The 14,518-nt window shown below is 44.2% G+C and overlaps 1 protein-coding gene across 3 annotated transcripts in view; it reads left to right on the top strand.

Moving 5' to 3' along the window:
• The window catches only part of SP110 (SP110 nuclear body protein), a 34,245-nt gene extending 23,094 nt beyond the window's left edge, over positions 1-11,151 (top strand). Inside the window, exons 13-20 of one of the 3 annotated variants that reach the window (XM_059393677.1) lie at positions 3,645-3,743; positions 4,206-4,348; positions 5,186-5,227; positions 7,528-7,643; positions 8,333-8,441; positions 8,741-8,812; positions 9,377-9,517; positions 10,604-11,151. In XM_059393677.1, the coding sequence (XP_059249660.1) occupies positions 3,645-3,743; positions 4,206-4,348; positions 5,186-5,227; positions 7,528-7,643; positions 8,333-8,441; positions 8,741-8,812; positions 9,377-9,517; positions 10,604-10,714 (833 nt within the window). In that variant the 3' untranslated portion in view covers positions 10,715-11,151. Of the gene's footprint in view, positions 1-3,644; positions 3,744-4,205; positions 4,349-5,185; positions 5,239-7,527; positions 7,644-8,332; positions 8,442-8,740; positions 8,813-9,376; positions 9,518-10,603 lie in introns of those variants that run through there. The other 2 variants (XM_059393676.1, XM_059393678.1) reach the window with 2 other exon arrangements.
• The last annotated feature ends 3,367 nt before the right edge of the window (positions 11,152-14,518 follow it).

Genomic DNA, 14,518 nt, shown 5'->3' with positions numbered 1-14,518 from the left:
TGACTGAACCCATGAGTCAAGTTCTAACATCAACTTCTACTTCCTTCATTGTAAAATTTGGTGAAAACTCTTAGGGAAGCAAGACCCTGATGGTGTTCCTATTTGCAGAGAGCTGAGCTTTCTCTTCCTGTGATAGACAGGGGTGCCGGACTGGTCTCTGTGGATCGGCCCCTTGGCTTGCTTCTGCCCCCTGCACTCTGAGACCTCTTGGGGTCATTCTCCCCCTCTCTTCCTCCTCCTTTTCCCCCTCCTCTTTTTCTGCCTGCACTCATTTTTCTTCTGCTTTTGTGACACTTCTTCAGCACTATCTCCTCTCACTCTCCCTTCCCTTTATGGTTCAGTGACATTGGTCTTTTTTTCCCCATGAATGTATTGAATTTACTGTTGAGGTAGAACAGGTGCTACTTGAGGTAGGGCCCACAGACTGGGGCCATTGACAAGTCTGTGGCAGGTCTGCAAAAAGAAGGAGCTTATAAATTATCTGCGACACCGAACACTGTCTTTACAGACCATCTCAGTGGAGATGCCTTGATATCCATTTCTTTTTCTTTTTTCTTTCTTTCTTTTTTTTTTTTTTTTTTTTTTTTGAGAGAGAGTGTGACAAAAGTAAATGAGTTCCCCAGGGGACACCTGGGCAGAGGGAGAGGGAGAGAGAGAATCCCAAGCAGCGTCCACACCCAGCGTGGAGCCCAACATAGGGCTAGATGCCACAACCTTGAGAGCCTTGATTCTATTTTGATCAAGCTGCTATCTCTTAACACATCACATGTTGAGTAGCGCTCGTGTAATAGGCCTAAGAAAAATGCATGTACCATAAATGTACACCTTGAGGAATTAACACAAAGGAAAAACTCACATGTAGCTGGCACCTAGGTCAAGAAACACAACATAACCCACACCCACAATCCAACCCCTACCCACATGCTGAGTGCCCCCACTAGCCTGATTTCTCAGAGATGGGCCATTTTGAAACTAGATGCTATGTCCTCCTTTCCTGCTCAGGACTTCCTCAGTGTGTCCCCCCTCATACACTCCCTCCCCAAAGCTAATAATCCCCCTTGCTCAACTTCCCTTTGCTTCACACCCTCAGGCCTCAACTTGAAGTAAGCATTCTCTGTCCCAGCAGGCAAGGATGAGTCTCCCTGACATGACTTCATAGAACCCGGTGTTGTTTTTCTTCATGGCACTTGTCACAACTATAATTAACTGTTGACTCTGTGAAGGGAAAATGAGATCAGTAAGCAGTCAATCTTGCTCATTGCTCTACGTCCAGCTTCTTCATGCCTCACAGGGTTTATGCTTAAATAACTGCCAGATCAATATTTTATCCGTTCTTCTTTGCAAAGTATGAATACCAATATCAGAGCCTCAGTTTATTCATACAATGCAGTATGAGCTCCAATGACTACTACCATGGAGCTCCAGACCTTTCCCCAGGCTATGTCTGTCCATGAATGATTCTCACCTTTTGCCTTTTCCCTATGTTCATCTATCCAATCAGTAATTACTTTTTTTCCATTCTGTTTTTCCTTGTCTCTGTTAGGCTTTCTTTTTGTTTCCTCCATCATGCTTTTCATTCCCATGAACTCTCTTTGTTAATTGCTTACTTTTCATAACAGGTTCCTCACTATTTGCTCACACTTATAAATGGTGATCTCATAGATGTGGGAGAGCTCCAGGCAGGCCTTCTCCTCAGGGTTCCATCCTTAAAAGCCTGTTTGCAAGAGGAAGAATAAGCCAAATGCAAAATTATTGGGAACAGATCAGAGAGCTGTCCCTCCTTAGATACATGGTGGTGGCTTTGGAGCTACTCAGGACCCAAGGTCCTGCCTGACTTGGTAAGCTGCCTACACCAAGAAAAGGACAGAGTCTTGCTTGTGCCCACATCTCTGCACCCTGGCTTGCTGCCCAGAACTGCCAGCGCCACCCACTGTTCCTGCATCTGCTTATAAGGATGTCTGGGACCTGTATTTACCATAGGGAATTAAGAAATTAGTTCCATGAGACAGAGAACTATACAAGGTCCCCAGTGCCCTGCTAATCCCCCTTGGGATTTGCAGTAGTCCAAAGTTGCTTGTGGCTCTGCCTTGTCACCCACATTAGGAAACCCCAGGGACAAATCTTTCACTCAACTTTGACAATAATATGCACTTAACATAAACTTGCAAGTAAATTGCATAGTCAAGACTATACGCCCAGCCAATCTGGCTCCTGAGGCTGAGCTGTCATCCTCTGGGCCATATTAGTTGAGTAGCCAGAGTCTGGAGACAAGTAGTGGAGCCGGCCATTCCATGCAAGAATTCCGGCTGGCTCTTGAAACTAAGTTCTTCCTACCCCCTATTCCTACCCAGGCTTGCTATAGACCCTGCCCTTCCTAGACTGGACATCTTCTATCATTCTATTCAGGGGAGTCATCAGTCCTCAGGGATCTCTGCTTTCTTATCTGACTCCAGTTCACATCTTTCCAAAGTAACTAATGGGTTTCTTCACCATTGATGCCGCTCTGTTCTTTTTCCAATGGTGCTCTCTTTTTCATACACTTCTTTTTGGTTTTTTTTTAAAGACTTTATTTATTTATTTATTTAACAGAGAGATTTAGATTTAGATTTAGATTTAGATTTAGATTTAGATTTAGATTTAGATTTAGAACAAGCAGGTGGAGCAGCAGCATGAGAAGGAAAAGCAGGCTCCCTGCTGGGCAGAGAGCTGGACACAGGGTTTGATCCCAGGACCCTGGGATCATGACCTGAGCTGAAGGCAGAGACTTAACTGACTGAGTCACATAGGGGACCCTCCCTTTGGTTCTTTTAATAAGTATTTGAGAAAGTTGGACTGGTTGTTCACCTAGACTTATTCCACAAGTAACATCCTGTATAAGCAACATAAGCCATAGGAAGAGCTTTCTCCTTGCCCCCAGAGACAGCTCTTGCAGTCTCTCTGGAATGAATCCATCTACAGAGAGGCTGGGACAAAAAGAAGCAGGAATTGTTGATATTTATTTTAAACTTTTATAACTTCTTCTCCTGAATCAATATCCCACATCCCCACTCAGGGTTTCACAGTTACCAAATCTCTCCATGTGCAATTTGCAGATTAGTCTAGAGTTCTTGCGGGTTTTCTTTTTTACTCATAGGGAAAGAAACAGAAAAATAATAAAATGAAAAAGGACGCAAAAAATGAAGACTGACGATAGTAACTCAGTGCTAAGCATCACACTCATGCTGCCTTGGTTTAAATCAGGAGATAAGATTATAGGAAAAAACCTTTTCTCTAGCCACATGTGCACCACAAAATATTTTGAGCAGGCAACTTCTATTCACACAGAAGGATAAGCAGGATGCTTATGAAATAAAGGAAACTTAGGTGATGGCCAGTTAGCTTATGAATTAAAACCGTTATATGTTTTACTAACCATTTTGTTTGATGTAATGTTGGTGGCAATGGTTTGGTTTATTGGAAACTGCTCTGTCCATGTTAGCTAACCTGCCTCTTAAAATGGAAGACCCCCTGCCAGTTGTCTCTGGTGCCATTTACATGATAATTGTTATTACTATTATCAGAATTCAGGGAAAGGAAAATCCATGAAGAAAAGAGAATGAAGACTGAGCAACACTACACTCTTCTACTTTCCTTTCTACTTTCAGAAAAACCTGAAGATGAAACTGTAGATTTTCTCTCTCCTGAGCTTCCTGTGACCTGTGGTGAAGCCAAAGGGATTTTATACAAAGAGAAACTGAAACAAGGTGAGCTTCTCATTCTTCTCTTTGGAACCCCTAAAACCACTAGAAGAGAGAGAAGTGCCAGTGTGTTGAATCACCCAGAAAATGATCCCTGCAAGCGAGGTTCCTGAGAAAGAAGTGCTTGCTAAGAAAGAATTTTTAGTTTTCTGTGTCATGGTAAACCTGGCAGCTGGGCCACTCTACTCCCACAAGGAAGTCATCCATGGACCCAAAGGCACTACTTGCCTCATGTAGATGTCACAAAAAATGCAAATCCTCTCCTACTCCCACACCACTCCTGCAGGTTTTAGGGCTTCCTTCAGTCTGAGAGAGGAGGAATCCAGACTCTTTTGCTACTGCTCCCTCCCTACAGGGAGGCTCTCTGGACCCAGGCAGGTGGAACAACCATAATTAGGGATTTGAGGTTTAGGGTGAATTCACAGAGAATGAAATTGGATCTAGGAATAGTCCATCTTTATCTTACAGGCTCCTCAGAGAAATGCATTCGGATTGAGGAGGGGGTTTGGTTCACACCAAAAGAATTTGAAATCGAAGGAAAACGGGCACATACAAAGAAATGGAAGGAGACTATATATTGCAGAGGAAAGACCTTAGGAGAACTGCTGGAGGTATTTAACAGGGAACAGATGGGTGATGGGTTTAATTCCTGGAAGGATAAGTGGAATTCCAATAGCAGAAATGTGAAGGAATTTCCTTTAGGATTCAAAAGCATGATTGAGAAAGAGCTAGATTTTTCATAGAAAAATTTGTGGGTGAGAAAGTTAGGAATGCAGAGTGGTGGTACCCACAGCAGAGAATGTTAAATGTGAGGAAAGAGCTGTGAGGGTGAGGTCTGGAGAGTTTTAAGAAGCTTAGACTGGGGGTATTAGATGGGGTGAGCTACGGGGAAGCCAGATAGAGATACAGACCTCTGAGACCTTCCTTGCACCCTCTGCCCAATAAAGACCTCCTCCATACCCAACTACCTGGACCCCTGGGTGACACCTTTCCAGACTATCCTGTCTGTCAAGCAGTCAGTCAGTCCCTCGTTTATACTTCCCCGGCTCACAATCTATTCTGTGAGCAACAAACAAAGCAAGTGGTCTTTGTGATCCCAGAACCCAACACAAAGCCTCCCCAAAACACTAAAAAAATTATCACTGGGATGGAATCATAAGGACTTTACCTACAGAAGGAAAAGTGGAGAGGAAAAAATGGGTGAGAAAAGAACTGGAAAGGACTAATGGGTCTTGGGCTTGAGCAATGGGGGAAAAACTTATTTTGTCAAGTGAAGTCCAGAAGAAGAACTGATTGGAGGATGGAGCTAATGTTTCTCTCAGACACCATGGGTTTGAGACTGAGTAGGATGTCCTAGTACAAATATTCACTAGGAAGTGGGAATTTCGATGTGGACAAAAGAAGAGGCTCTAGAATAACCTCAATCACTGACCCCTTCTCTCTTTCAGAAAGGACTTTTGCTCTGTCCTCCAAGAAGTGTCAAGAGAGAGGTAAAGAGCAGGTGAATTTCTACCACATTTTCAGTCTCCGTATTGCAGACTCTGCATCCAAAGGCTTACCTTTGAGTCCTCAAGTTCCCCAGCCCTGGGTCACCTTTACTTTTAGGCATTGCATCCTCATGACAATAGCATTGGCACACTGGTACATGTATGTGCCACCATAATTTCACAGTTCATTTAATATGGGGCCAAAAATAACTCTTAAAATAAAAGGACAGAAACTGATGATGTACATGTGTTTTAGACCTGGATATTTGGGTGAATACAGACCAAAGTTGTCAGAAATAGAGTGCTCTAGTTTGAAAAGTAATTATGAAATAGAGATAGATAAGAACAGTATGTGGAAGAGCAAGAAGACCATCCTTGATTGAACGTAACTATTCCTCAATTCAACATGCTCACTATCAACAGTACCAAAACAAAATAGTGTTTGAACTGGGCTTTGTCTCAGCAGAACATCCCTCCAGGTGAAAATGGCAGTCATCATTGTCTTGTGCTCCTCAACCTTCTTCACTTGCTTAAATATGCCCTCCAGATACAAATCTCACTCATGAACTTCCCATTGATCTAAACCTTAGGCAGAGGCAATGGTGCCTTTCTCATGTCACCCTGGAGGCTGCCCTGACCCTTGGCTGGATTCATTCAAAGTTTAAAAAGCCAAAGAGTCCCCAAAGCTGTTTATTTTATAAAATATCTTGTCCATGCTGATTTGAAATATCTTAATGTGTACAGGGGTGCTCCTTGTAATAGCCAAAAATTAGGGAAGAATACAAATGGCCATCATTATTATAAAACAAATGGATACATCTACTGACGGGTGTTCAAAAAAAAAAAAAAAGCATGGTCATAGACTCCTCCTTAGTCAATAGAAAACCACTCAAAGGTTCTAAAGTCAAGAAAGTTTCAGAAGTTTAAACTAGTAGTAGTAGTAGAAGGAACCCGATTTTGTTTATGTGACTATGTAGGTCTATGATTGAAAATATATCTGAATGAATTGGTTATTTTTGGCATAGGATTATATAAGACATTGTTTTCCATATTATATGTTTATGTACAGGTAGAAAATGTCCATTTATTACTTTTGTAATGAGCAAACAAAACAATAAAGATATTTTAAATCCAGAGCATTAATCAATGGTCCCAATATTATAGTTCCTTCTCACTCATAATGTTACACTGAGCAGGGAGCCCAACACAGGGCTCGATCCCAGGACAACAAGACCATGACCTGAGCCCAAGGCAAACGCTTAACCGACTGAGCCACCCAGGCATCCCTCCGAGTGCCTAGTTTTGAGAATGGACAAAACATTTCCATCCCTTATGTCCTCAGCCAGGTCCTTGTACTTGTGTCGTGGACAGTCGAGGGTAGTGGCAGGATTTCTCTCCTTAGATACGACTGATCCCCAGCTCCTTCAGTCCTTTCCTCCAGCTCCTGATGGTCTATTTCCCACCTTTTCAACACCCAGAAAGATGCCCCTTCCTGCCTCCTACCTTTAGTACAGAGAAAACATGTTCTTATGTATGGAGCCCCACTGTCCCTCTTGTGGGGTCAGGAGTAGAACCAGGGGCTCCTGCCTGTAGATTTTATCCAGCAGTAAAAATCGCTTGTAGAATTTACTGGATCACATTTTAAGGCCATGAGAAAGACAATGATTTTAAAGGCTCACGAAATGACCCATTTATACAGCAGCTCTCTGTCTTTATGTTTCTGTTTTTTGGCCATACGTCAGGAACCATTCTGGGTCTGCCCAGCACACTTGCCTGCACACAGTGGACGGGACAGCTCTGAACCCAGAGGCACAGGCAGCCTGGGTGCCAGTCTGGCTCAGGTAGCAAGTTGTATCGACTCTGCAGAATAAAAAGACATCTCGCCTTTCCAAGCTTGTAAAATAAGAAGATTGCCAAAAGCTGGGTTTTCTCAAATTTCATGTACTTCCAAACATCTGGGATCCTGTGAAAACAGATTTCAGTTCAGTAGATCTGCATCTCTAGCCAGCTCCCAGGGGATGCTGATGTTGCTGGTCCTCAGGCCACACTTTGTATACAAAGGGCTTAAAGCATGCTCCATCCCTTCCAGCTCTGGCAAGGTGTGGTTCAAAGGCAGCTTGATGATTCTTGCCATTTGCCTGTTTGCGATAGGAAAGGCCACGCTCATCCCCCATCAGCCACCTCCCAGAGCACCATGGTCAGGCAGGTTGGAAACTTCCACTGGGCAACACACAAGGATGGCATGTTCCAAAGCCCCTCAGTGTGGGCTGATCCCAGTGCTGCTGCATTCTCTCCGCTTCTAGGGAGAAAACTCCAAGGAATGTGAGGTGTGCTGTAGACGCGGACCACTGGTCTGCTGTGACACTTGTCCAAGAGCCTTTCATGAGGACTGTCACATCCCATCTGCAGAGGCAGAGAGGTTAGTGAGACGCAGCCTTGTCTTTTGCACACGGACTCTGCCCAGGCTCTGCCTCTAGTGACTCTTCTCCAGGCAGAAGAGCAGGACCTGTGAGCATCATGGCTCAGGTATGACCCAGAGCAAGAGGATGGGGTCTATGTTCCATGTGGTTTCGTGGCAGACTCTACTTCTAAGTCTGTGACCCAGCCACCTTGCCTCCACCTTGCCACTGCCCCTGGCGAGCATCCTCTCCTAGTTTTACAACCCTGACTCCCATCCCTGGGGATTGAGGATGGGAAACACCAGCTGTTTATGTTCCCCGCTTTTTCAGAAAAGGCAGGAAACATGGCTTGGTTCCTGCATTTTACCACGGGCTCAACGGACTGATAGAAACCTGGGTTCCCAGGGGTTAAGCCCCAGTTTTGACACGTGGGTATGACATGCGGGGCATCTCATCTCGGGGAAGCGCAGCCCACCATGCACCCTGACACCACTTTCCGTGCACTGAGCCCCCTCGTGCCACTCTCAATGGGAGGAGGGTCATGGGCTCAAGTTCTGCTTGGGGTTCTTGGACACTCCGGGAGGTGTCCCCCTCACCTCCCAGCTGTGTTGTCCCTTGGCCGTGCCTGAAAAGAGGACGGTGGCAGCTGTAGGAACAGGGTCTGTTTCCAGGGTCCTGGCCCTTGCTCACTCATCCCCCACCTTCTCAGGAGCCCGTGGACTTGCACCTTCTGCCGGATAAAGGAGTCTTCAGGAAGGCAGCCGTGTCACGGGGTATCTGAGGTCCCGGAGGGGCAGATGCAGCCTGAGGAGCGGTTGGTGAGTTGGGTGCCAACCCCAAGCCTTCTCACCCCAGACACGTGAGAAGTCCAACAGGTATAGGGGAAGGGAAAGGGCGCCCACAGGTGCCTGAGGGAGCCTGCAGTGTCTGGCTTCCGAGGATGGCGATTCGGCGCCCAAAGTCCAGAGTTCGATGCACCCCGCGGCTCTTTTGCAAATGTGGCTGGACAGCCGGCCATGTGTAGCTGCGCCCTCTTGTGCCTGTCTGTCTGGGCACAGGCCGGGCTTCGCTCTCTCGGAGCTGCATTTCCCTTTAAAGCTCTCTTCACATTTTACAGAAATGTGAGTTCCTCCTCTTGAAGGCCTACTGTCATCCACAAAGCTCCTTTTTTGCAGAAACCCCACATAACGTAAGTGACATTTCATGGTTCTTGTTCTCTGGGCATCTCTTTGACGGAAAGCTCTCTCTAGAATTTAGGAGTGTGACCCCTAAGGGCGCTGGCTGTTGGCCGAGAGCGGGTTTAGTTGCACAGTCTAGGAGGGGGGGACACCCCTGTTCAAACCCCACCCTCTGCATCCGGGTTCCGGGAGCCCCGGGCGACTTGCTCTGCCTCAAGTGTACCTCAGTTTCTCTTTCTCTTAAATGAGAATGTCTTTCTTACAGTCGGCAGAGGGTTTAGAGCCCTTCTAATGGAGACTTCAAGTCCCGCCTCCACCATTGTTTAGCTGTGAAATCCTGAGTAGGTTGTTTAAGGTCTCCCTCCTTTGGCTTCCTTGTCTGGAAAACGGGCGTAATTATAGTACCAATCTCACAGGGTTGTTGTAGGATCATGTTAACCTAGTGGCAGTGCTTAGACCAGGTCTGGCATAGACAAGTCCAGTGCTAATATCATCACTTCTGCTGGATTCCTATTGGATCCCTTCCAGGAATAATGGCGGTGCCAATATCACTCTTTTGGTGGCTTTGTCCCTAGATTCGAGATTATGGAGAACCCTTTAAGGAAGCCATGTGGTTGGACCTGATTAAGGAAAGGCTGAGTGAGAACGTTTACACAGTGGCGTGGTTTGTTCGTGATGTGCGCCTCATCTTTAGCAACCATAAAACATTTTACAAGGTAAAGGGTGTCTCTTGGCACCCCTTTCCACTTTTCCCTAATTTCTGGGGCAGCAGAACTTTGCAAGAATTTTACCAATCTGGTCCTAGAGAAAGCTCAAAATGAGTTGGATTACAGAAGAAAGTGGCCTCTTAACTTCAGGGGTGGAGAGGAATTCAGACAGAACAGGGAGAGGGAAGCATCCTTCCCTGAAAATAATCTGTCCCCAATTCTAGAACAGGGAGATAGTCGTGCGGAGAACAGCCCTTCTCATCCTGCCTCGTTCAAATGAGGAGGAAAGGTGATTTATGGTTAACTTTGTTCTCCATGCCTCAGAAATACAGAAATGAACAAAGGAATTCAACTTCATGAAATAAACTCCCAGGATGCTCATGCTTGGATTTTTTTACTCCTAAATTTTCCAGGGGACCCAAACCTCCAGAATTGCCCTCAGAGGGTGTTGGGTTCATCCTTTGCCCGCAGTGAGAGACAACTAGTTGAGTTATCTTGCAAGCCAACAGGTTGTTAACTGTAATCTGTTGAGTTTATCCTGATTTATACTATCATTCGTACAGATACTTCTTGGGAGGTATTTAAGGAAGATTTCCATTTCCACCCAGCCACCTTCCCTTCCTCCATGGCACAAATTGGCCTGTTCATGAAGACACAAATTCTAAACTAGTGTCAGCTTGTGGAGCTGGAGGGAAAATCTATCCTGGGAGCCCCTCCATGCCTGGCCCACTGTCAGCCTTGGAGAACGGAAGGTTCAACCTTCCTTCAGAGGGTGGACTTTCAAGAAATGCTTTATCTCTGTCTGTTTTATCCCAAGCTCAGGCTTTGCAGTGATTAAAATCAGCTCTCCAGTCCTGACCACCGGTCAGGTCCAAGTTAGGAATTGGGCAGAGGCTTGTCCATTTCAGTATTGTGGCATCAGCATCTCCCTGTGCCCTGCGCACTCTACCTGGCTGCTGGGGAAGCACAGTATTCAGGATAGGCAGGGTGGGGCTCTAAAAAAAAAAATTTAAAAATGCAAGTGTTTTGATAGTCCTAATTCTTTATCCTTAAACGTCTGTTTGTTTGCTTTTTTTTTTTTTTTTTTCCTTTCAGGCTTCCAACTTTGGTCAGATAGGACTGGACTTGGAGGCAGAATTTGAAAAGAACCTCAAAGAGGTGTTTATTTTTTGCAAAGCCAATGAGAACAGCTTCCAGACTCGTTGACCCTGTTCTAGAAAGACTAAGACACCCCAACTTCAGGACCCAGATGACATGACCCTGGTCACCTTTAGATAGCCAGTGAGTCTGGGATGCTATTGGCTACCCTCTTGACTCAAAGCCAGAGCCTTCATACCATCAGCATGCCTTCTTTTTTTTTGTTTGATTCTTTCTACACCTAAAAGTGTGTGCGTGTGTGTGTAAGATACACCTCTAATCCCCAGCCAAAACCATAAGCCTCTTCTTTGTCAATATTTCCATCTCTCTTCTCCCACAGTTATCTAGTCTCTTTTTCTCAACTAAACTATAGGGATAATAGCTTCAGAATTTCTACAGTCCAACCACTATGAAAAAGAAACCAAGTTGAATCTTAAATTGTGTGGAAATTATTTTGTTTCTCTTTTATATGTATATTCTGTTATATTCTGTTTCTGTTATATAGATATATAATTTATATAAATAAATATATTTTATGTATACATGATATGTTATTTATACCATTATATATTTCATATACCATTGCAGAGAGTACTTTTTAGAATTTTGCGCTTGTATTTGTGAATGAGATTGGTCCGTAAGTTTCTGTGTACTGTCAAAATCAGATGTAGGGCTATCTCAGCTTGGCACAAGTATGCCTAAAACTTTCTACCTTTTATGTGCTCTGGAATAGCTTATAATGAACCAACTCGTGAAATTATATAGCCTACTGCTCTTTGAAGAGGTAATATTGACCACGTTCTTTGCTTTTTCAGGGTCATTAAATGATTCAGATGTTCTCTTGCTTTTTGAATCAGTTCCAGTTTTAGTTTTCTAAGAAGTCATTCATGTATGTGTTGTTTTGACTTGGCCTTATTTCTGCCATATTATTTTATTCCTTCTCTTTGGAATACTTTCATGTGATTTTAGTCTATATTTTCTTTGTTTTTGCCATCTATTCTGGAAGACCTTTGTAAGAGTTTTTAATTTTAATATTTACCTGCAAGCTTTCCAAATGTGTTTTTAACTTACTTTTTAAATGTCAGAGTCTGGGGTGCTTGGGTGGCTCAGTCTGTTGAGCAGCTGACTCTTGATTTCAGCTCAGGTCATGATCACAGGGTCCTGGGATTCAGCCCTGCACAGCAGGCTCTGAGCTCAGTGGGGAGTCCGCTTGACATTCCTCCACCCCCCTGCCCTTCTCCCTGCTTGTGCTCTCTCTTTCAAATAAATAAATAAATCTTTTAAAAGATAAATAACTAAATGTCAGAGCCAAAAATAAAATATCTTCAGTGAGCCACATATTTAAGCCAAGGTGTTCATCACCTCTTATGCCCCTTGGTTTCCTAATTCAAACAGGGAAGAATTCACTATTTTATAATATAGCTATCTATTATCATTATTAAATGCTTACTTTTACTTTGTATTATTTTAGTTTTATTCAATTATATTATGTAAATCATTATTTTGTTATTTTTACATTATAGAAATTATTTGTTACTTCAAATAACTACCAGAATGGAAAAGCAGAAGTTAAAACCACGATACCCCAGCTTCAGGACAGCAACATTAATGCTGTGAATCAGTGCCGCTGGTCTCTTCTTGGCAATGACTTCTCCTTGCTTCTTTTTCTGCTCCTTCTTTCAGTCAGTGTATCTTTAGGTAATTTTTTTTTCAGCAATTTTAAAAGAAGAGTACACAGGTGGTGGCATGTTTTCTGAAACTTTGCATAGCTCTGAATGTTTTCTCTGTTTTCATAAATTCACTGTTGGGCTACTATACACACACACACACACACACACACATATTTTAAAGACTTTATTTATATATTTGACAGAGAGAGAGAGCACAAGTAGGCAGAGAGGCAGGCAGAGGGAGAAGGGGGAAGCAGGCTCCCTGCCAAGCAAAGAGCCCGAGGCAGGGCTCAATTCCAGGACCCTGGGATCATGACCTGAGCCGAAGGCAGAGGTTTAATCCACTGAGCCACCCAGGCGCCCCTACAATATGTATTTTATCAAAACTTCTCATCTTCAAAATCAACTTGGACTTTGGTCCACTGTGTTTGGGCATTTTCGTCCTATACCTGTGAAGTGTGCTTCTTTGTTAGTGTGTAGACACATAGCAGGTTTCCTTGTTTTCTCTATACTTACATATTTTTGACAGGACAGGATTCGGTATAATATTCTTATCATTGATCTTGCCTGGCACTCTGCCCTTTCAATATACATACCCAGTTCTTTTTTTCAGCAGCTGCATTAAATCTTTCTGATCCTTTTGTTCTGGGCTCTCTTTCAAGAACATCTATTATCCATACGCGGCTCTCTGCTCTCTGGCTTACCTATTTATCATTTAAAAAAAAGAAAAAAGAAGTTCCGGGAAGCACTCCTCTTCTGAGGTCATCAGTCTAAGACTTAAATATACTTATTCAAAACAATTACAATTCTATGGTCAATATTTTCAATGATTTTTTAAAATTTTTTTAATTTTTTATTTTTTTATAAACATATGATGTATTATTAGCACCAGGGGTATAAGTCTGTGAATTGCCAGGTTCATACAGTTCACAGCACTCACCATAGCACATACCCTCCCCAATGTCCATAACCCCACCACCCTCTCCTGACCCCCCTCCCCCCAGCAACCTTCAGTTTGTTTTGTGAGATTAAGAGTCTCTTGTGGTTTGTCTCCCTCCCGTTCCCATCTTGTTTCATTTATTTCTTTCCTACCCCCTAAGTCCCCCACGTTGTTTAATGATTTTTTCATCATTTCAATCATGCTAATTGCTCTCTATCAACCTAGCAAACTTTTCTTATCACAACACTTTTCTTTTCTCAAAACATAAATAAAAACTTACTGCCACTACTAAGTTGTCCTGACCTGTGTTCCTGATTTCTTCATTCTTATGTAGTGTCAATGGAAGAATGTTATAGACTGAATTGTGTCCACCCCCCCAAATTCCTATGTTGGAGCTTTAACACCCCGTGCACCATACTTGGAGATAGGGCCTGTAAGAAAGGGTTAATGGTTAAATGAAGTCACAAGTGCAAGGCCTTAGTGAACTAGGATGAGTGTCCCTATAAAAGGAGGAAGAAGGGCGCCTGGGTGGCTCAGTGGGTTGAGCCGCTGCCTTCGGCTCAGGTCATGATCTCGGGGTCCCGGGATCGAGTCCCACATCGGGCTCTCTGCTCAGCAGGGAGCCTGCTTCCTCCTCTCTCTCTCTCTCTCTCTCTGCCTGCTTCTCTGCCTACTTGTGATCTCTGTCAAATAAATAAATAAAATCTTTAAAAAAAAAAAAAAAAAAGACGCCCAAGGGGGCTCTGCCCGTGTGCTCTCTTCCACAGAGGGAGGGGCAGGTGAGGAGGCAGCAAGAAGGAGGCCCCCTCTCAGCCACAAGCCTGCTCTCCCTTGTAGGAAATCAGCAGACACCTACACCCAGAACTTTCAACCTCTAGAGCTGTGGGAAATAAATGCCTGTTGTCTATGCTGCCTGAGCTGGGGGTTTTGTTGCGGCAACCCCGGCCGACTAACACAAAGAATGAGAGGCACCTTGGGACCCCACTGTTCTCCCCGAACAGGAACTCGGGCAGCAGTGTGTGGGAGCCTCCGTCTCGGTTCCAGGTGTCACAGACTCATAAACAGACAGTGGAGAGGGAGAGTCCCCCATTGTTTCCACAGCAGCATGAACCACGATGTGGACTGGCCAGCTATGATCCAGGAAAGGGTGCAGGCAGCTTGAGTCCTGACTTAAAAGAAGCAGGTAAAGAATTAGAATTTCTTGTATGATGTGGGAAGGGGACAAACAGGGCCATAAAGACTGCAGTTCCTGATGCTCTTCTG

This window comes from Mustela nigripes, chromosome 3, assembly GCF_022355385.1.
Source record: "Mustela nigripes isolate SB6536 chromosome 3, MUSNIG.SB6536, whole genome shotgun sequence".
Taxonomy (NCBI): domain Eukaryota; kingdom Metazoa; phylum Chordata; class Mammalia; order Carnivora; family Mustelidae; genus Mustela; species Mustela nigripes.
This window is presented reverse-complemented; position numbering and strand designations above follow the sequence as displayed.